The 21,606-nt window shown below is 42.1% G+C and overlaps 1 protein-coding gene across 2 annotated transcripts in view; it reads right to left on the reverse strand.

Annotated features, from left to right (window-relative positions):
• The window catches only part of LOC119972433 (NEDD4-like E3 ubiquitin-protein ligase WWP1), a 291,224-nt gene that overhangs the window by 31,641 nt on the left and 237,977 nt on the right, over positions 1–21,606 (reverse strand). For both annotated transcript variants that reach the window (XM_038809115.1, XM_038809116.1), the window contains 3 exons: positions 7,765–7,898; positions 4,346–4,486; positions 384–504 (listed from right to left, as the gene is read on the reverse strand). In XM_038809115.1, coding sequence (XP_038665043.1) covers positions 384–504; positions 4,346–4,486; positions 7,765–7,898 — 396 coding nt within the window. The remainder of the gene's footprint in view (positions 1–383; positions 505–4,345; positions 4,487–7,764; positions 7,899–21,606) is intronic.

Genomic DNA, 21,606 nt, shown 5'->3' on the forward strand with positions numbered 1-21,606 from the left:
GGTTATGACAAAAGAACCTGAAAGGGAGATCAAAGCAGGTTCAATTGCCTCTTTCAAAAATATTTGAATGGAAAATAAAACATGGGGCTATGGGAAAAGAGCAGAGAATTGGGACTGATTGAGTAGCTCTACCAAAGAGTCAGCAGAGGCATGATCGAGCCTCGTCCTGCATTCTTGGATTCTAACTGCACTTGATTTAAAATATCAAAATTTAAGCATGGATTGTATGACAAATTAAAGCAAGGATTCCCCCTTATAAAATAATGGGCCAGGCAGGTAATGTATATGGGAGAGTAACACAAGCTACATGGAAAGTTCTATTACTCTTTAATAAATTAAGTTACTTTTTATTATTTGAAAAAAAATAATAGTAACAGTCTCACCTCTAGCTCTTTTTCATCAAAGTACTGGAGCCACTGTAGAGGTACTACCTCATTAAAGCCATCCAAAAAAGCTCTGGTCTGTTCTTCCACCCCACGAGAAAATCGCCATTCTGCCATGAGACTGCAAGGGCAGAGGTCATGGTGTAAAGTAAATATGCAAATTGATACTGTTCAAACAATTACTCTAAACTACAACATAAAGCAAAGCTGCATTCACTGGACAGCACAATTGAGCAATATGCCAAAATCAAATGACTAAGCATGTGAATTCTGACTCTATTAAATGTATTAAGTGGAGAACAATAGTTGTATGGAAATTTAGATGTACGATGTTGCGGGCATCACAAACATGTGGCTGCAAGGGAATCAGGGTTGGGATCTAAATATACAAAGATATGTGTCCTTCAAAATGACAGACAGATGGGCAAAGTGGGTGGGGTTGCATTGTTAGTAAGGAATGAAGTTAAATCGGTAGCAAGGAGCGATATAGGATCAGAAGGCATAGAATCTCTGTGGGTAGAGTTGAGGAATTGCAGAGGTAAAAAGACCCTGATGGGAGTAATGTACAGGCCCCCAGCAGTAGTCAGGATGTGGGACAGAAAATAAATCAGGAGATAGAAAAGGCATATAAGAAAGGCAATATTACAATAATCATGGGGACTTCAAAGTGCAGGTGGACTGGAAAAATCAGATTGGTAGTGGATCCCAAGAAAAGGAATTCATGGAAGGTTTACAAGATATTTTTTTGGAGCAGCTTGTGGTACAGCCTACTAAGGAACCACAATTCTGGATTTGGTGATGTGTAATGAGGCAGACTTGTTTAGGGAACTTAAGGTGAAGGAACCCTTAGTGGGCAGTGACCACAATATGATAGAATTCACTCTGCAGTTTGAGAGAGGGAAGCTGCAATCAGATGTCACAGTATTACAATTGAGTAAATGTAACTACAAAGACATGAGGGAGGAGCTGACCAGAGTTGATTGGAAGGAGATCCGAGCAGGAATATGATGGAACAGCAATGTCAAGGATTTTATTCGGGAGTTATTCGGGAGGCACAACAGAAATTCATCCCAAGGAGGAGAAAACATGCTAAGGAGAGGGTGAGGCAACCATAGCTGACAAGAGACATCAGGGACAGCATAAAAGCAAAAGAAAAAGAATACAATGTGGCGAGGATTAGTGGGAAGCCAGAGGAATGAAAATGAAATGAAAATCGCTTATTGTCACGAGTAGGCTTCAAATGAAGTTACTGTGAAAAGCCCCTAGTCGCCACATTCCGGCGCCTGTTCGGGGAGGCTGGTACGGGAATCGAAATGTGCTGCCAGCTTGCCTTGGTCTGCCTTCAAAGCCAGCGATTAGCCCAGTGAGCTAAACAGCCCCATTGTGACGCCTTCAGAAGCAAGCAGAGGATAACTAAAAAAGCAAACAAGGGGGAGAGAGAGGGGGAGGGGGGGAAGAATGCAAGAGTTTTTTTCTGGTATATGAAAGCTAAAAAAGAGGCAAAAATATACATTGGATCATTGGAAAATGAGGCTGAAGTAGTAATGGGGAAAAAAGAAATGGCAGAATAGTTACTTTGTATCAATCTTCATGGTGGAAGACACCAGTACCATACCAGAACTTCAAGAGAGTCAAGGGGCAAAGCATGGCCATCACTCAGGAGAAGGTGCTGATGAAGCTGAAAGGTCTGAAGATGGATAAATCACCTGGACCGGATGGACTACAACCCAGGGTTCAGAAGGAGATAGCTGAGGAGAGTGTGGAAGCATTGATGGTGATCTTTTAGGAATTACTGGAGTCAGGGAGGACCCAGAGGACTGGAAAATCGCTAATGTAACATCCCTGTTTAGGAAGGAAGGGAGGCAGAAGATGGGAAATTACAGGCCAGTTTGCCTGACTTCAGTCGTTGGTAAGATTTGAGAGTCTGTTATTAAGGATGAGATTATAGAGTACTTAGAAGTGCATGGTAAAAGAGGACTGATCAGTAGGGCTTCGTCAAGGGGAGGTTATGCTTGACAAATCCGTTAGCATTCTTTGAGAAGGGGACGGCACGGTGGCGCAGTGGTAAGCACTGCTGCCTCACGGCCCCGGGCCACTGTCTGTGTGGAGTTTCCACATTCTCTCTGTCAGCGTGGGTCTCACTCCCACAAACCAATGTGCTGGGTAGGTGGATTGGCCACACAAAACTGCCCCTTATTTGGAAAAAAAGAATTGAGTCCTCTAAGTTTAGAAAAAATCAATTTTGAAAAAGGAATTCTTTGAGGAGGTAATGTGGAAGTTAGAGGAAGGAGAGCTAGTGGACGTGATCTATTTTGATTTCCTGAAGGCCTTTGACAAGGAGCAGTACAGGAGGCTGCCGAATCAGATAAGAGCCCATGGTGTTAGGGGCAAGGTGCTGGCATGGATGAAGGATTGGTTGATTGAAGAAGTCTAGATTGAATAATTTTGAATGTTATATTCTTAACCAATATTTCTATGTCAAAACAACATCATGAACGAATTAGTTTTTCTGCAACTTGTTTTGATTCATTCACAGGATGTGAGTATCAGCCTCGAATTGCCCTTGACATAGTGAGCTGCCTTCTTGAACTGCTGCAGTCCGTGTGGTGTACGTACAACCATGGTGCTGTTAGGGAGGGAGTTGCCGGATTTTGGCCCAGCGATAGTGAAGGAGTGGCAATATAGTCCCAAGTCAGGATGGTGCTTGGCTTTTGGGGGGGGGGAGGGGGGGGGTTAGTTTTCAGGCTGTGGTGTTCCAATGTGAATCCATCCTTGCCCTTCTAGGTTTCAGAGGTTCTTGTCGAAGGACCTTAACAAGCTGTGGCAGTGCACCTTGGTGATGATGCATACTGCTATCATTGATTTGGTTGCATATATGTTGCACTCTGTTGCTCATCCCAAGATTATTAAAGAATCCTTTTAATGATTTTTGATGTATTTGCTCATTGGGGAACCATGTTAAGTGCCATCTTCAGATGAAGCATAGTTTGAGGGCAAGGGACTAAATCAAATACTCTGCCCTTGTTTTTATATATTGCAATTTTATTATTGTTTATAGTTAAAAATGAAAGTATATGGCAATTTAGAATGCAGAGAAATACATTTGTTAGGGAATAGGAATTTCTGTGTCGTAGAGGCTGAAGACTCAGAAGATACAGAACTGAAGTGTTACAGGGCTGCTACTGGTGCAAGTGTGTATTACAATTTAACACGTTTATGTTGGCAGTTTAGTTCTAAAATTAAAAGTTGGTATAATTTTTTTAATAAAATGTTTTTATTGGGTTTTTGAACATAGTATATTTACAGTTATGTACACAGAATGAAATATATATATTTTTAAACTGGTAGGATATTGTACCCCAGCTCAAAAACAGCACCTCTGTACAGTTAGCAATATTACGTTTAACCAATAAATAGACACATGCTTGTGTGTGTGTGTATGTATGGTGTGGGGGGGGGGGGGGGGGGGGGGGGGACTGGGGAGGTATATATACATTTGGGTGCCGGAGAAATAATTACAGGAGTTATAGATATAGATATAGAACAGTACAGCACAGAACAGGCCCTTCGGCCCTCAATGTTGTGCCGAGCAATGATCACCCTACTCAAACCCACGTATCTACCCTATACCCGTAACCCAACAACCCCCCAACCCCCCCCCCCCCCCCCCCCCCCCCCTTAACCTTACTTTTTTTTAGGACACTACGGGCAATTTAGCATGGCCAATCCACCTAACCCACACATCTTTGGACTTGGACAAGTTATGTCCAATACAGAGAGGACAATACGAGAATGGATCTGGTATTGGTGTTGTTACTTGTTTCTCCCGGACGGCTTTCGCTGCCGTTGTTGTTGTGCGTTAAAGTATATTTCATGGAAAGAATTGACAGAAGCTTCAAGCAGACACAAGAACTTTTACAATATTGTGACAAATGTGTTTCGTATTTTAAAAAATGCTTTACCCAATGTATTCTTCTTTATTTTCCTCTGTTACTAAGATGTTTGATCCTCCTTGTTTCAGTTCATGGGAGGTAACTTTTCCTAAAATTTCCATGTCAACAGCAAAATACATTTCCAGGCCACATTCTTCAATATTGTTATCCCTACAAGAAATGAGTTAATAGCATTATGAGATATCAATGCACTTAAATGCAAATCAGAAAGTAGCTAATTTTATAAATTGAACATGGTACAGTTCCGCTATTGATCCTCTGCCGGTATTTCAGTGGGATAATGTTCTGATCCATACCGATCAGGAAACGTGAGATTCAATCCTTAAATCTATGACGTGTTAGCTGATTTCAGTGACTGAGCAGCTACATTGTGCCTTCAGCAAGTCATTAAGCTTACAACATAAGTAGTTGGGATACCCAGCATTCCTTCACTTGATTTAGAGAGGTTGAACAAAGTTTGTGAAAGCACCGAGGTGAAGATAAATAATATATTTCTTGCAGGTAGAATCCAAGAGTGTCCCCAGCCCAAAATCTTCCTTATTGATACTTTCTTGGTGTATATGTGTGACAGATGAAACTAGCATCCATCTAAAAAAATCTATCTAATTTATTCTGCTTTTTCCTGTTACTAGAATACAAATGTGAATGGACACTGCATTACTGCATTTTTCATCTCTAAAAAGGCATTTGTTGAATATTATTAGAACCATTCTGTAGTTCACACTTGTATATTCAAATTTCTTTCTCCAACTAGAGGAACTAGTTCTTCTTCCTCCAACTAAATAAATCTTCACAAGGAGAAAAGTTTTTAAATAATGTCATGGCCATAGGATCAATCCAAACTGGGTTCTGGCAGGAATTTTAGAACTTCACACTATTACTGATTCTTGTCTATCACGGATTCCTGCATGAGTTCAGTTGCTGTCATTGGCAATTGTGAGTTGAGTGTCTCAAGTTTAAATGGTATTTGACCCTCACTGTCCTTTAATCTACTTTTCAATAGTGTCCTCTTGTGATCTAAACTGCATATGTATAATCTTACACGTTCACATCTCCAAACTCTCTTGGCAGACCAAATAAACACTTTGATTACATACAAAGTCAGTTAAACTGCTTTATTTCAGTTTCTAGTGCCACAACTCCCAAGTTCACTGGCATAATCTTCCTCATCACATCCTCCTTAGTCTATCCACTGATTAAACTAACATGTCCATGATTTCCTGAGTCTTCTTCACTAATAATCATTATTCATATTTCATGTCACTTGCAATTCGTTTTGTATGTACACACTGAGATGGAGAAGGGCAGTGGCCCCATTTTTGGTGATTATTTGGCTTTTATGCTCAGGTTCATTTAACTCACTTAACTAATGATGCCGAGTAGGCTGATAGAGCAATAATTGACAAGCTGCTCAAATAGCTTTGGCAGACTATCAATTAGGCCCAACCATGAAAAATGGTTCAAGCCTCTGGCAAACCTCATTGGTTGGACAACGGTTTTGCTTTGCTCACACTCGTTTGCTGAAAGGGATTGCATTAAAAACTGGGGCCACTACTCTTCTCTATCCTAGAGTGGATATAGGGCGTACAAAAAGAATTGTAAATGACATGAAATTTGAATAATTATTATTAGTGTAGGCTGTAAGTAAACTCAGGAAAACATAGTTAGTTGAATGGGCAGAGAAATAAGTAAACTAAGGAGATAATTATGAAGTCGGGAATATGCCAGTGAATGTGGGAGTCACGTTACAAGAAAAGAGATTTGATTTCAGAGACGTTCAAAATTCTTTGTATTTTTTGATAAAATAAATCACAAGCAATTATTTTGATTGGTCAATGAGATGGTAACTCATGAGAGGGCATAAATTTAAGAAATTCACCAAAAAAGTGAATGAACAGGTTGCAAGGTTTTCTTGTGCAGAGGATTGTTAGATCATGGTACGTTAATATCAAAGCGGTGAAAGTAATTCCATAATAGATTTGAAAAAGGAAGTAGAATCTATAAATCAGAAGTTCGGCAGTACAGGGAAAGGGAGGGAGAATAACGTTAAGTGAAGAAATCTTTCAGACAGCAAAGTTGCAAGGAGGTAATTAGCCTTCTTCTGCACCACAGAACCATATGGTTATATGTATAAAGAAAATAATTAAATTGTACACATAAACCCAGAATGTTAATTTAAAGTTAATTAAAATCAATAGAATTTATGGGTTTGAATTTACATTAATAAATTGTAAATTTTGAAATATTAGGAAACCTTGAAATAAATGACAACACATTTGGAATTATATACAAACTGAATTCATGGAATCAACGTCATTCAAGATGGTGGAGCAGCGATTAGCACTGCTGCCTCACGGCGCTGAGGTCCCTGGTTCAATCCCGGCCCGGGTCACTGCCCGTGTGGAGTTTGCACATTCTTGTTGTATCTGCGTGGGTTTCGCCTCCACAACCCAAAAATATGCAGGGTAGGTGGATTGGCCACGCTAAATTGCCTCTTAATTGGGGAAAAAATTGGGTATTCTAAATTCTTTTTAAAAGGTAATTCCAGAAATTCAAAATGTAGTTGAAAGTAGACAGCTGAGCAAGTTAAGGTATTAGAGGAACTATTTAAATGGGCTAAATGACTTATTCTTTGGGCACAATGATTTTTTAAACAGCACTAAAGATTGGAGAAACTTGATTTACACTTCATGTAATATACAGTTCCACCATCTCTTACACTGGATCAGTCGATTTCACTCATGTACCAATGCAAGCTGGGGGAAACTCTAAGAACCAGTTTCAATGTAAATTGAGTAGGTTGTCCAGAATCATATTGTTTCTTCAGGAAAACACTGTTGCGTTTAACCTAACTAACAGAGTATGTTGGTGCATTGCAGATTCTCATCTATGATTATGCAAATGGCTAGTTCCCACAATTTTCTCTCCCTCTCCCTCCCAATGCAGAGATAAAGTTAGAAGTCGATGCCAGCTGCATAGTGGAGAATAGAAAAGGAGGGATCAGACCACTCGTGCACATTTGCAAGCAAATGGTTATAATGAACCATTGTAAGAATGTCACCTGATCAGAATTCTACCAGGGGATTTAATTTTCCATGTGAACAAACTCAAAGATTTAAAATTGAAAGATAACCTGGCCTGGATTCTCCACCCTGCCGCGCGACATTTCCATTTCACCCCGCTGGCGGGTTGCTACATTATGCCGGCTAGTCAATGGGGTTTCCTATTTTGGAGCAGCCCCACGCCGTCGGGAAAACTCCGGGCTGCCGGCAAAACGGAGCATCCCGCCGGCGGAGAATTCAGCCCCCTCTCATCAAATTATTAAATTCTACCCAAGACAAACACAAGTTCAAATTCAGCTGAGGTGATTGATTTACATTCAGCAGTCTATTCGGGTAAAAATTACAATAATTCTATGAAGTACATACCTAATCCAGATAAGGGAATTGTAGAATTCAGGATCAATAGATTCCAGATCCTTAATTGTGAGCTTCTTGGTCAGCATACGCTTGTAGAATGGTAGTGAGAATCCAGTGTCAATAAACTTTCCATGAAAAAGAGCCTATAGAAAAACAATTTGAGTTGTTGATAAGGAACAAAGGTACTGACATATACAGAATTGCAGATCACACTAAATTGACTGGGTCAAGATCAAGTAGCAGTTAAATAAATCAAATTTCTTGATTAGTTTCTCGCTCCTTATTTTGATTATTGAGATAATATTTGTGAACAAAACCTCAGATAAAGATATTATGGCTTTGACATTAACCCTTTACCATGATGGGTGAAAAAGGGGTGAAGCATCAAATACGAGAAATTTGACCCAAACCTATGGTAAATGTGCCATTGCCATTTTTGCAGCGATGGATCTGGTAGCATCCAAGTATTCACCTTGGAGAGACGACTCTGTCATTGACATAACTAAATCACGCTCAAGAACGTAATCGAGAGATCGATTTAAACCCAGCAATCAGGAAACTCGGTAGTGAAATGGTGAAAGGAGCTACCTTTTCCAATACTTGTGGAGGGCGAGAGAGGACTGCTCGACCCTCATGAAATCTTTGGACCCCTCTGAACCTCACCTTTCCATGATATATGGGGCTGGATTCTCCGATCCCGACGCTGAAATCACATTCGGCGACAGGGCGGAGAATCTCCAATGATGATGAAATCGGGGCGGTGCCGTTTTCACGATGCTCCGCCCCTTGAAAAGAGGGCTACTCTTGGAGTACACTGTCTGCCGTATTCACGGCCTCAGGGCATTGCCTAAGGCCCGCCCCGCGATGCTCTGTCCCCGATCAGCCAGGTTCCCGACGGTGTGGAACATGTGTGGTCTCACTCATCGGGAACTCAGCGTTGCGGCTACGGACTCAGTTTAGTGCCGCCACAGTCGGGGGAGGACCGGTCCGGGGCATGCAAGCCAGCCGAGGGGGGAGACTATTTTTGCAGGCTGGATCTGCGGGCTGCGTCCGCCATGAAGCACTGCGCGGCCACTGCAGGCCGCCACCATGCACATGCATGGCCACGGACCCAGCAATGCTCCGGGCTGTATCGGCAGCTAGAGCTGGGAGCTCTCCGCTGCCAGTCTGTTAGCCCCCCCACCACCTCCCCCCCTCCCCCGAGCAGGGATTCAGTGGCTGTTTTGCACCAGTTTTCTTGGCGTAAAATACCACCATTTTCACGCCGGCGTGGGGACTTAGTCTCCCAAACGGAGAATCCAGCCCATGATTATTCCCACTCTGTCCACAAGGTGCTCTTCATCTCCCACAATTGCTGGGGACACTTCCCGGGGGTTCCCAGTTACCGCCGCCTGTCACAGATCTTCTCTTTCGGTGTGTTTTTATTTATTCATTCCCAGAATTTGGGAGCCATTGACCTGGTCAGCATTTATTGTCCATCACCAATTGTCATTGTTGCTGGCCAGGCTGTAAAATTTCATTGGCTGCTGGGTGGGAAGTGGATTTAACAAATGATAACATGGCTTGGCAAGACCTCTGTGTACCTGGGCTTTCAGGTTCTTTAGATGTTTTCAACCTCCCCATACTCAACGCTCAAGTATTACAGTCAATATTTTATTCATCAAAATATTAACTGCAGCTTTGTCAGTTTCTTTGTTCATTTTCCTGAGGATTGCAAAATAGATCTCAACTGGAGGAGATTCATATAGTGTACAGACAGTTCATTCCTAAGTATCCCGATAATAAATATTTAATTGATTCCAGCAAGCATAATAACGGAGTCAAAATTACACTCTCTGGAATCTGTCCAGATACTTCCTTTATTTATAAAGGATCCATTTAGCACGTTCCCCTCGGCCCAATTTTTCCAGAAGGAGCCAGTCTAGTCTACCAATGAAAAAAATCTTATTGATTTGCACAAACAGATCAATTTCAACAGAAAATAGAAACATCGAAACAAAAGTTTTTTAAGCACGTGAAAGAAACTTGCAGGATTTTGATAAAATATGGGTATAAACACATATGCTCAAACCTCAATTATCTAGCATGATGGAATGCAGGGATTTCATTCCTGATAGATACTAGAAATTGACGGATAACAAAGAGCCCTCAAAGTGTTGTTAACTGCTGCTTTTGTCTCTTCCCCCAGCAAAACTGGGTTCTACCAGTTGACCAGATCAGTTAATTTTACAAAATGATCAATCAGGTGTCTTACAAGAGCTTCCTCCACATACCTGCTCACAATTCTGCCACAGACTGGAAAGTGGCCAATAAACCTTGCTGCCCTGATGCCAGTTCTGAAACACCATCCCAACTCCATTACAGAAGTAAGGTGCTCGCACAGAGTCAGGGATTCTGCTAGTACCCTCTGCAATTGAAGCTGCACGTTCTCCCAGTGTCTGCGTGGGTTTCCCCCGGGTGCTCCAGTTTCCTCCCACAGTCCAAAGACGTGCAGGTTAGGTGGACTGGCCACGCTAAATTGCCCTTAGTGTCCAAAAAAGGGTTAGGAGGGGTTATTGGGTTACGGGGATAGGGTGGAAGTGAGGGTTTAAGTGGGTCAGTGCCGACTCGTTAGGCCGAATGGCCTCCTTCTGCACTGTACGTTCTATGTTCTGAGAAGGCTACCAAAGGAATCCATCTGAATGCTGGTCTATTACTTTACAGTATTCAATCTATACCTCAGGGAGAGGTGGGAGGAATACAACCGTTAGCATTAGGAAAGCATTTTAAAAGAAACATTTTTTCATTAATGCATCGCCTTTTATGACTTCAGGATTTTCCAGTGTTTTGCAAACTGTGAACAACTTTTCAAGTATAGAAAAAATTATTTGCACACTGCAAGATCTCAAAAACAGCAATGAATTAAATGGCACAATAACTTGTTTTAGTAATACTGGTGAGGGACAGACCCATGGAATTCCTACAGTGCAGATGGAGGCGATTTGGCCCATCAAGTTTGCGCAACCTTGTGAAAGAGCTGGGCCCTGGGCCCACTCCCCCACCCAATCCCCATAACCCCATCTAACCTGCATATCTTTGGACACTAAGGGGCAATTTAGCATGGCCAATCCACCTAACCAGCACACCTTTGGACTGTGGGATGAAACACCCGGAGAAAACCCATGCAGATACGGGGAGGAAGTGCAAACTCCACACAGCCACCCAATGCCAGAATCAAACCTGGGTCCCTTGTGCTGTGAGACAGCAATGCTAACCACCATGCCAACAAATGTTAGCCCAAACACTCGGAAAACGCCCCTGATCTTCTTTGAATATTGCTATCTATTATATTCACCTAACAAAGTAGACACGCTTCAATTTAACATCTCATCAATAAGATGGTACCTCTAAATAAACATAACACTCCTTCAATACTGCACTGCATCCCAATGCTCAAACAGGCAGTCATGAAGGAGTCTTTCAAAGAAACTCAAGAGTCGCATGTGTACAGTGAAAATATTCACTCACGATTCAATGAAAACAATGAGGTAATCGAGAAACTACTGGAGGAGATGCATCGCCTTTCAGGTTTTTCTCAATGTCAAGCCATCACTATCCAAGCACAGCCATGTTACCTTTCGGTAATTCATATAAAAGATGACCCATATTCCTCTGAATACCACCATTTCTCACTTCTTAAGAAATATTCTTAAATAATAGAAATATTTTGCCTACAAAGTGGATAACATCACATTTCCCTACATTATACCCATCTGCTGTGTTCTTTCTGACTTCCTTAGTCTGTCTATATCCCTTTGCAGCCGCTTGTTGCTCTTTTCACAATTTACTTTTTCCATCTAGTTTGGTATCAGCAAACCTGAATATATTACATTTGATCCCCTCATCTAACTCGTTGAAATAGTTTGTAGATAGCTGAAGCCCAAGCTTTGTGCAGTACACACTAGTTACTCCCTGCAAACCCAAAAATGGCCCGTTTATTCCTACTGTTTACTGTGTATTGACCAATCAAACTAATATTTTATCCCAATATTTGAGTCCTAAATTTGTCCAATAACCTCTAGTGTAGCACCTTATAACTTGCTTCTTGAAAATCCAAAAATGTCACATCAACATGTTCCTTTATCTAGCCGGCTCATTATAATTTCAATAGATTTGCTGAACGCAATTTGCCTTTCATAAATCTGTGATGGCTCTACTCAATCATATCATGATTTTCTAAGTGACATGTTAAAGTTTAATGCCTATAAATAGATACTAACATTTTCCTTACTGCTGATGTCAGGCCAACTAGCCTGTTTCTCTCCCTCCTTTATACAAGAGTTGGGGTTACATTTCTTACCTTCCAATCCACAGGAACCATTTTATTGCACATCCCTAATTGCCCTTGAACTAAGAAGCTTGCTAGGCTCAGGGCATTTTGCTGTGGATCCGGAGTCATATGTAAGGTAGACAGGTTGGGTGGCAGATTTCCTTCCCTAAAGGACATTACACATTTCATGGTCATCATTAGAATTTTCATTCCAGATTGTTATTGAATTCAAATTTCATCATCTGCAGAAGTGGAATTCAAAACCTGGGCCTGATGGTATTACCCTAGGACTCTGGATTACTAGCCCAGTGACAATACCATTACACCACCACATCTCCAAATGACCTAAATGAGTGATCAAGATCAATGAATGCATCATGATGTGCCACATTCCACCAACTGTACCACAGTTTGCCCCACACATTGCACCATTCACTAAACCTCCATAATCACCTATCTATTTCAACTACAACTCAAATCTCACACTCATATACTTCACACCTCACCCTCAAACACCTAGTACTGCTGCAAGCCACATATTCAAACCTCAGATCTTACACACAGTGTCAGCTATTCAACTGTGATAAGCACATTACCAACCAAATATGATAGACAGAGATACTGCCATCACTTTTGCTGGACAAGTCTATAATAGACAACAACAGCAGTTTTTTAAAATTCATTTATGGGATGCGAGTGTCACTGGTTAGGCCAGCATTTATTCCCCATCCCTAGTTGCCCTTCAGAAGGTGGTGGCGATGTGCCTTCTTGAACCGCTGCAGTCCTTGAAGTATAGGTACACCCACTGTACTGTTGTGAATGAGTTCCAGGGTGTTGCCTCAACGACAGTGGAGGAACGGCGATATATTTCCAAGGCAGGGTGGAGTGACTTAGAGGGGAACCACAAGGTGGTGGGATTCCCAGGTATCTGCTGTTCTTGTCCTTCTAGATGGGAGTAGTCATGGGTTTGGAAGGCGCTGTCGAAGGAACCTTGGTGAGTTACTGCAATGCATCTTGTAGATGGTACACACGGCTGCCACTGTTCGTCGGCGGTGGTGTAGGGTTTGAATGTTTGTGGATGGGGAATCAATGAAGCGGGCTGCTTTGTCCTAGATGGTGTCGAGCTTCTTGGGTGTTGTTGGAGCTGCACTCATCCAGGCTAGTGGAGATTTTTCCATTACACTCCTGACTTATGCTTTGTAGATGACGGGGGGGGGGGGGGGGGGGGGGGGGGGGGGGGGAGTTAAGTTACTTGCTATGGGATTCCTAGCCTTTGACCAGTCCTGGTTGCCACAATATTAATATGGCTAGTCCAGTTCAGTTTCTGATCAATGGTAACCCTCAGGATGTTGATTCTGGGGGACCCGGCGATGGTAATGCCATTGAATGTCAAGGGGCAGTGGTTAGATCCTTTCTTGTAGGAGATGGTCATTGCCTGGTACTTGTGTTGTACAAATGTAACTCGTCAGCCCAAGCCTGGATATTGTCCAGGTCTTGCTGCATTTGGACATGGATTGCTTCATTATCTGAGGAGACGTGAATGGTGCTGAACATTGTGCAGTCATTCGCAAACATTCCTACTTCTGACCTTATGATGGAAGGTCATTGATGAAGCAGCTGAAGGTGGTTGGGCCTAGAACACTATCCTGAGGGACTCCTGCAGTGATGTCCTGGAGCGGAGATGATTGAACTCCAACCACCACAACCATCTTCCTTTGTGCCAAGTATGACTCCAACCAATGGAGAGTTTTCCTATGATTCCTATTGACTCCAATTTAGCTAGGGCTCCTTGATGCCATATTCGGTCAAATGCTGCCTTGATGTCAAGGGCACTCACTCTCACCTCACATCTGGCATTCAGTCTTTTGTCCATGTTTGAACCAAGTCTGTAATGGGTCAGGAGCTGAGTGACTCTGGCGGAACCCAAACTGAGCGTCATGAACAGGTTATTGTTGAGTAAGTGCCGCTAGATAACACTGTTGATGACTCCCTCCATCATTTTGCTGATGATGGAGAGTAGACTGATAGGGCGGTAATTGGCTGGTTTGGATTTGTTCTGTTTCTTGGTGTGCAGAACACACCTAGGCAATTTCCCACATTGCCGGGTAGACGCCAGTGTTGTAGCTGTACTGGAATAGCTTGGCACGGGATGCGGCCAGTGCTGGAGCACAAGTCTTCAGTATTATTGCCGGGATATTGTCAGGACCTATATCGTGTGCAGTACCCAGTGCCTTTAGCCATTACTTGATATCACCTGAAGTGAATCGTATTGGCTGAAGACTGACATCTGCAACACTGGGGATCTCTGGAGGAGACCAAGATGGATCATTCACTCGGCACTTCTGGCTGAAGATTGTTGTGAATGCCTCAGCCTTGTTATTTGCACACATGTGCTGGGCTCCTCCGTCATGGAAAATGGTAATATTTATGGAGCTGCCTCCTCCAGTGAGTTGTTTAATTGTCCCCCACCATTCATCGCTGCGTGTGGCAGGACTACAGAACTTAGATCTGATGCATTTGTTGTGCAATCGCTTAGCTCTGTCTATTACTTGCTGCTTATGTTGTTTGGCACACAAGTAGTCCTGTGTTGTAGCTTCACTAGATTGACACCTCATTATTCGGTATGCATGATTTTGTTCCATGTAGTTCCATGTAGCAGGCAAGGCTGCACTTGCTGATCCACATGAGGAAAATGGTGCTAGGAATAATTGAGGCAGCCATTACTGAGGCTGTGGCCAGGAGTGTAGCTGAAGCCATTTTGGAGTATATGCTCCTGCCTAATCCACATTCTCAAATTCCACCCCCACTCCACTGTAATATACAAGCACCTGATAAAGAAACAATGCACCTCTTCCTTTTCTCCACCACTTCCCTCACCCTCAACCATACATTTTATTCTTTCAGATAACAAAGTACTAGCACATGGTCAGCTGAGGTTGAGGACCTAGGAGATTGAAGAGGATGAAACAACATTATCCTATCTAACACTTGAAGCCACCTGTGCAGTTACTGGAAAGGTGTGTACTTTAGAGGATAACTTATAGAGTCTGGATCTGCACATGGTGAGACAGCAGACATGTGTGGGCTGCAGCCAGGTCAGGGTAAAAGGATAAGCGCAGGTGCCAGTGTGCTGGAAGGTGAGGATGAATAAGTATTCAGCTGCAGAGGACTAAGATGAGGACTTTGATGGGAAAAGGTTGATTGGCATGCACAATAAAGTATTTGACATTCGTGCCAGAGTGCCTATTGTCCGGACGAAGGAATATAAAGCAGTCTGGCTTCAACTTGGCACAAGCTTTTTCCCAGGATTTGTAACCCATTCTTTCCAGCATAGAATTGGTAGTCAACCCCATAAAAACAGTTACAAACCCAATGTGATGCGTATCTGGTGCATCAGTGGGGGTCAGTTAGCTCAGTTGGCTGGACAACTGGTTTGCAATGCGGAGCGATGGCAACAGCGTCACCAAGCACCTGCCCTCTAGTTCAAATGGTGACTGGAAGATTACAGGGCTAGCACAGAATGAACTAATCATGACGGCCGTCAAAAGAGCAGGCATTCACCAACACAATGAGCACACCAAATGCACACTGAGTCAGTCATACCCTTTGTGGTTTTGGGACATCTCACAACTGAAATGCGTACCAACAAAGTCAAGTGTGTGTAGTTGATGGCATCCTGCACCATGGCAAGTCACATGCCCACTCCTCATGCTTTTTGTTTGAAAAGTCAGCGAATTCTGGGCATAATGGTGGATAGAAAACTGCAATATGTTTAGAATATCGCCGGTTTCAGCATGGAAGGAGCCACGGATAAAAGAAATTTGGATCACTGTCACCTTGATCAGCACTGGTAGCATTGTCCTCACCCTGCTTTAAGGCTAAAGATCTGGTTCTAAGTGGTGGCACACTTATCTGTCCACCTATTTTTGAAGCAATGACATTAAGCACATTGCTTCTGCCTTAGATGCAGGTAGAAGTGCATCCTGAAGATCTTTCTGTTGATAGCACTCCTCCTCCTCTCGTTGAAATGAGTTTCTCTTCTTTGCTGCCTCTGCTCCATTTCTTTCCAATGCTGTGGACAAAGGAAAACTGCAACTATAGCCCTCAAGACCAAATTATGTACGCCATGGCTTTTCAGAAGCACACAAATTCCCAAAGTCTAGTACCACTAAAATAATAATAATCTTAATTGGCACAAGTAGGCTTACATTAACACTGTAATGAAGTTACTGTGAAAAGCCCCTAGTCACCACATTCCAGCACCTGTTCGGGTATGCTGAGCAAGAATTCAGAATGGCAAAATTACCCAACAGCACATTTTTGGACCTTGGGAGGAAACCGGAGCTCTGGAGGAAACCCACGCAGACACGGGGAGAACGTGCAGACTCCGCACAGACAGTGACCCAAGCCAGGAATCAAACCTGGGGCCCTGGCGCTGTGAAGCGACAATGCTAACCACTGTGCTACCGTGCTGCCCCAAGCATACTTTGCCAGTTTTTCTGATTCACTGCAACAACCCAGGTACTTCCACAAACTCTGCAAGTGCAAGTAGATCGTAGAAGGTAACTCATCTGCTGATGAATTGATGATAATGTCTTTAAATATTCCGCTGTGCATGTTTAGAGATGGCATTAATTAGAGCAGAGAGTTTAAAAATGGTACGTCAGATATCAAATCAGCGTAAGACACTAACTACTACCATGATCTATCCAATCTATATTATAATGGCACATGCATGAAACGCTTACGCTAATGCCTTCAACAACATGATGTTCAATGTGAACCACACTGGAAGTGGACAGAAACTTTTCACCAAAGCCATCAGCCGTAGCATCAGAAATACAGTGCAATAAATCTGAATTTTTCAACCAAAGCGTTTTGTTTAACAACTTTGACATTTCTTTATTCCCCAATATATTTTCTCCTGTCTCTGCCTCCAATGGACTTCCACTCTCTTTCTTTCTGAACACCAATAGAAACTTATACAATCTATCTTTATGTCTCTTGTTGCTTCACTCTAATATTTTATCTCCCTATCAATTTCTTGGTAATCCTCTGCTGAATTTTCCCAATCCCCAGGCTTTCAACTATATTAGATACAATTATAAGCCTCGTCCTTTAATTTATTCTCTTTAATTTATCTGGTTAGCCACAGTTGGACCACTTTTCCCAAGGGGTGTTTATCCTTTAATGGAATATATATTTGTTGCAAATTATACATCAATGATTGCCATTATTTATCTACTATATCATTTAATCTAGTTTCCCCATTCTACCTTAGTTAATTCACCCTTCATGGATACATGGCTGTTTTATTGCTGAGAGTTTAACACTTCATTAAATATTCTCAATACAATTCAATCTTTTAGTATTATACCCCCAGTGATTTTTTTACTGCATGGTTATTATAGAATCGAAGAATGGTTACAGCACAGGATGAGCCATTTGGCTTGTCATGCCCGTGCTAGCTCTCCACTTCCATAAGTATGCAAAACGGAAGAGAATGAAAGTAAACATGGGTCCTTTAGAGGCAGACACAGGAGAAAATATAATAGGGAATCAGGAAAGTCTGAGACATTAAACAAACATTTTGGCTGCAAAATTCAGCTATGTCGCACTGATAATTTCTCAATCACCTCGTTCCACTGCCTTATCTTTACTTTGTCGCCTGGCAACATTTTTTTCCTCAGATAATTATTCAATTTCCTTTAAAAAGCCATGATTGCATCTGCCTCCAACAATTTTCAAGCAGTGCATTCCACATCCTAGCCATCCGCATGCATGAAAATTAGTTTTCCCTCATGTCGCCATTGCTTCTTTTGCTAATTATCTTACATCAATGCCCTCTCATACTCGACCATTCTGCCAATGGAAACAGTTTCTCCCTATCTACTCTGTCCAGACCCTTCATCGTCTTAAACATCTCTGTTAAATCTCCTATTCTCCAAGGAGAACAGTTCCAACTTCTCCAATCTATCCACATAACTGAGGTTCTTAGTCCCTGGAACCATTCTCAAGAATCTTTGTATGTTCTCTCCAATGCCTTCACATCTTTCTGAAAGTTTGGTCCCAGAACTGGAAACAGTACATCAGTCGAGACTGAAATAACCTTTTACATAGGTTTATTGTAACTTCTTTGCTTGTGTACTCTCTATTCCTATTGATAAAGCCCAGAATCACATTGGCTTTATTACCCAGGCTCTTAACCTGTTCTGCCACCTTAAGTGATTTGTGAACTTAGACACAGAAGTCCTTCTGTTCCTGCACCCAATAAATTGTACCCTTTAATTTATACTGGCCCTCCATGTTCTTTCTACTAAAATGAATCACTTCACACTTCTCTGCATTGAATTTCATCTGTCGCTTGTCCACCCATTCCAGCAGCTTATGCCATCAATGTTAAAATTGTGCCCTATATACCCACGGCTAGATCATTAGTGTACACCAAGAAAACAGTGGCCCGAGGAACTGCACTGTATTCTTTCCTGCAGTCCAAAAAAAAAAACAACCTTTCATCACTGCTCTGTCTTCTGTTACGCAGCCAATTTTGTATCCATGTTGCCAATGTCCCTTTTACTCCATATTCTTATTTGCTGATAAGCCTGCTATGTGGCATTTCACCAAATGACTTTTGGAAGTCCATGTACACCACATCATCCTCATCAACCCTCCCTGTTTTTATATTAAACCTCTCTATTATTTCACTAAAGATTTAAGTAGTTAAATGTGATTTTCCCTTAATAAGTCAGTGCTGGCTTACCTTAATTAATCCACAATTGTTGAAGTGGCAATTAATTAACCAGTTCTTATGAAAGGTTATTGACTTGAAATGTCAATTCTGTTTCTCTCTCCACAGCGTTGCCTAGCCTGCTGGGTATTTCCAGCATTTTCTGTTTATATTTCAGATTTTTACAGCAGCAGAGCATTTTGATTTTATATGCATTAAACTTTGTCAGTTTGCATTAAACATGATCTAAAATGATCTATTCCCTATCACAGAATTGACAGTGCAGAAGGAGGCCACTTGGCACATCGAGTCCGTACTGACCCATGAAAGAGCACCCAACCGCAACCCACGCCCCACCCTGTCCCCGTAACCGCACCTAACCTTTTGGACACTACGAGGCAATTTACCACAGAGAAAATGCTGGAAAACCCCAGCAGGTCTGGCAGCATCTGCAGGGAGAGAAAAGAGCTAACGTTTTGAGTCCAGATGACCCTTTGTCAAAGCAATTTACTATGGTCAATCCACCTAACCTGGACATCTTTTAACTGCAAGCAGAAACCGGAGCACCTGGAGGATACCCACGCAGAAACGGGGGCAAAGTGCAAACTCCACACAGTTACCTGAGGCCGGAATTGAACCCGGGTCCCTGGAGCTGTGAGGCAGCAGTGCTAACCACTATGCCACCCCACCCAACTGCACCTGCTTTTCCCAGGCAGCCCCCCATCCAAGTGCTAACCAGGCCTGAGTTTGCTTAATTAATTATTTGACACACTGATCTAGAATACATTCCAAGAACTCATCTTCCACACTATTACTGCCAATTCGGTGCGCCCTCCTATAAACATTAAAGTTCCAAATTTTTCACTGTCTTGTTTCATGCATCTCAAATTTCCTGATTTGTACTGTGCCTAACACTACAGCTACTGTTAGGGGACCAATAAACTACTCTCAACAGGGCAGACTCTTCTATTCTGGAGGCTATGTTCGGTGGCCAGAAAAATTGGAGCGAGATCTTGTCCCATTCAGTTCATTAACTATGCATCTGAGAGGAGCACGTTGAATCTTGTAGCGGAGTGGGAGGAAATGGCCCACCTTTCTTCCACCTCAATGTTTTCTTGTTGATCCTTAGTTCCACTCAAACTGATTTTGTATCTTGGTTTTCTGAGCCAACATTATTTTCGACTCTCTTTAGCCTATTCTTTAATATCAGTGCTCCCCAACCCTTCTTTTCCAATTTGTCTGTCTCTTTCATTTCCAATCCTGATCATCTACAGCCACATCTCTGTTATATGTGATGTGGAGATGCCAGCGTTGGACTGGGATAGGCATAGTAAGAAGGCTCACAACACCAGGTTAATGTGTTGGTAATGTAACGGTTTATTTGAAATCATAAGCTTTTGGAGCACTGCTCCTTCATCAGACTTCAGAAAGCTTGTGATTTCAAATAAACTGTTGGACTTTAATCTGCTATAAGTATTAGATGAAACCCATTTATTTTGTTTTGTGCTATTGCTTCATCTATTTTGTCATGGATGATTCATGTATTTAGATATAATGCCTAAAGCTTCAACTTTTTATTATTTTCCCAGATGTCACCTTAATCACGATTACCTTTGGTAAACTCTGTTCTTCCCCAACACATCTGCATGATTTTACCCAGATTAAAACTCTGCTTGACAAACTTGAAAATTTATCCTCATTTAATAATCCATGTCCCCAGTATTAATTGAGGGTGCCACCGACCGGTCCAGTTACTCAATTCACCAGAACGCTGGTTAATGACACCATGGCTGATCTGTGGCCTAACTCCATTACCTGCTGTTGGCCATATCCCTTAATATCTTTGTTTAACAAAAATCTATCTATTTCAGAAGATTTTAAATTAACAACTGAGCGAGCTTCAACTGCTGCATTTGGGAGAAAGTTCCAAATCTCTACCCCCTTTGAGTAAAAAAGTGCTTTCTAACATCTCTCCTGAATGGTCTAGTCCTAATTTTTAAGACTACACCCCTTAGTTTTAGAATACCCAACGAGTGGAAATAGATTATCTTCATCTACCCAGCTATCTTGAATGCTTCAATCAGATCACTCCTTAACCTTCTAAACTCCAGCGAAAACAGCCCCAATTTATGTAATCTCTCCTGATGGGTCTCAGGCTGATTGGCAGGTTATGATGCAGGAGTTTGTTCTGCTGCCTCAACCTTTTAAAATGTATATTAATTGCTGGGGTGGGAGAAACAGGAGGGGGTGGTCATCCCGAAGGCATGGTAGCTAAATTTTCAGGCAACACAACTTAATTTGCAGGCAATACTAAATAGGTAGCAAAGAATGTTGTGAAGAAGTCATAAGGAGGTTGCAGACGGATATAAATAGGTTGAGTGAGTTGGAAAAAATGGATGAATTACAATGTGAAGTTGTTCACATTGGCAGGAAGACTAAAAATAGTATTACTTCCGGAGAACAACTGCAGAATTCCAAGATGCAGAGTTCTCTAGGTGTTCGAGTGCATGAGTCACAAAATGTTAGTATGCAGGTGCAACATAGGGCAGCACGGTGGCACAGTGGTTAGTACTGCTGCCTACAGAGCTGAGGACTCGGGTTCGATCGCGGCCCTAGGTCACTGTTGGTGTGGAGTTTGCACACTCTCCCTGTGTCTGCATAGGTTTTACTCACACAGCCCAAAGATGTGCAGGTTAGGCGGATTGGCCATGCTAAATTGCCCCTTAATTGGAAAAAAATAATTGGGTACTCTAAATTTTTTTTAAATGCAGGTATAACACATAATCAAAAGGCTAATGGAACGTTATCCTTCATT

The sequence above is a fragment of the Scyliorhinus canicula genome, chromosome 10, assembly GCF_902713615.1.
Source record: "Scyliorhinus canicula chromosome 10, sScyCan1.1, whole genome shotgun sequence".
NCBI lineage: Eukaryota > Metazoa > Chordata > Chondrichthyes > Carcharhiniformes > Scyliorhinidae > Scyliorhinus > Scyliorhinus canicula.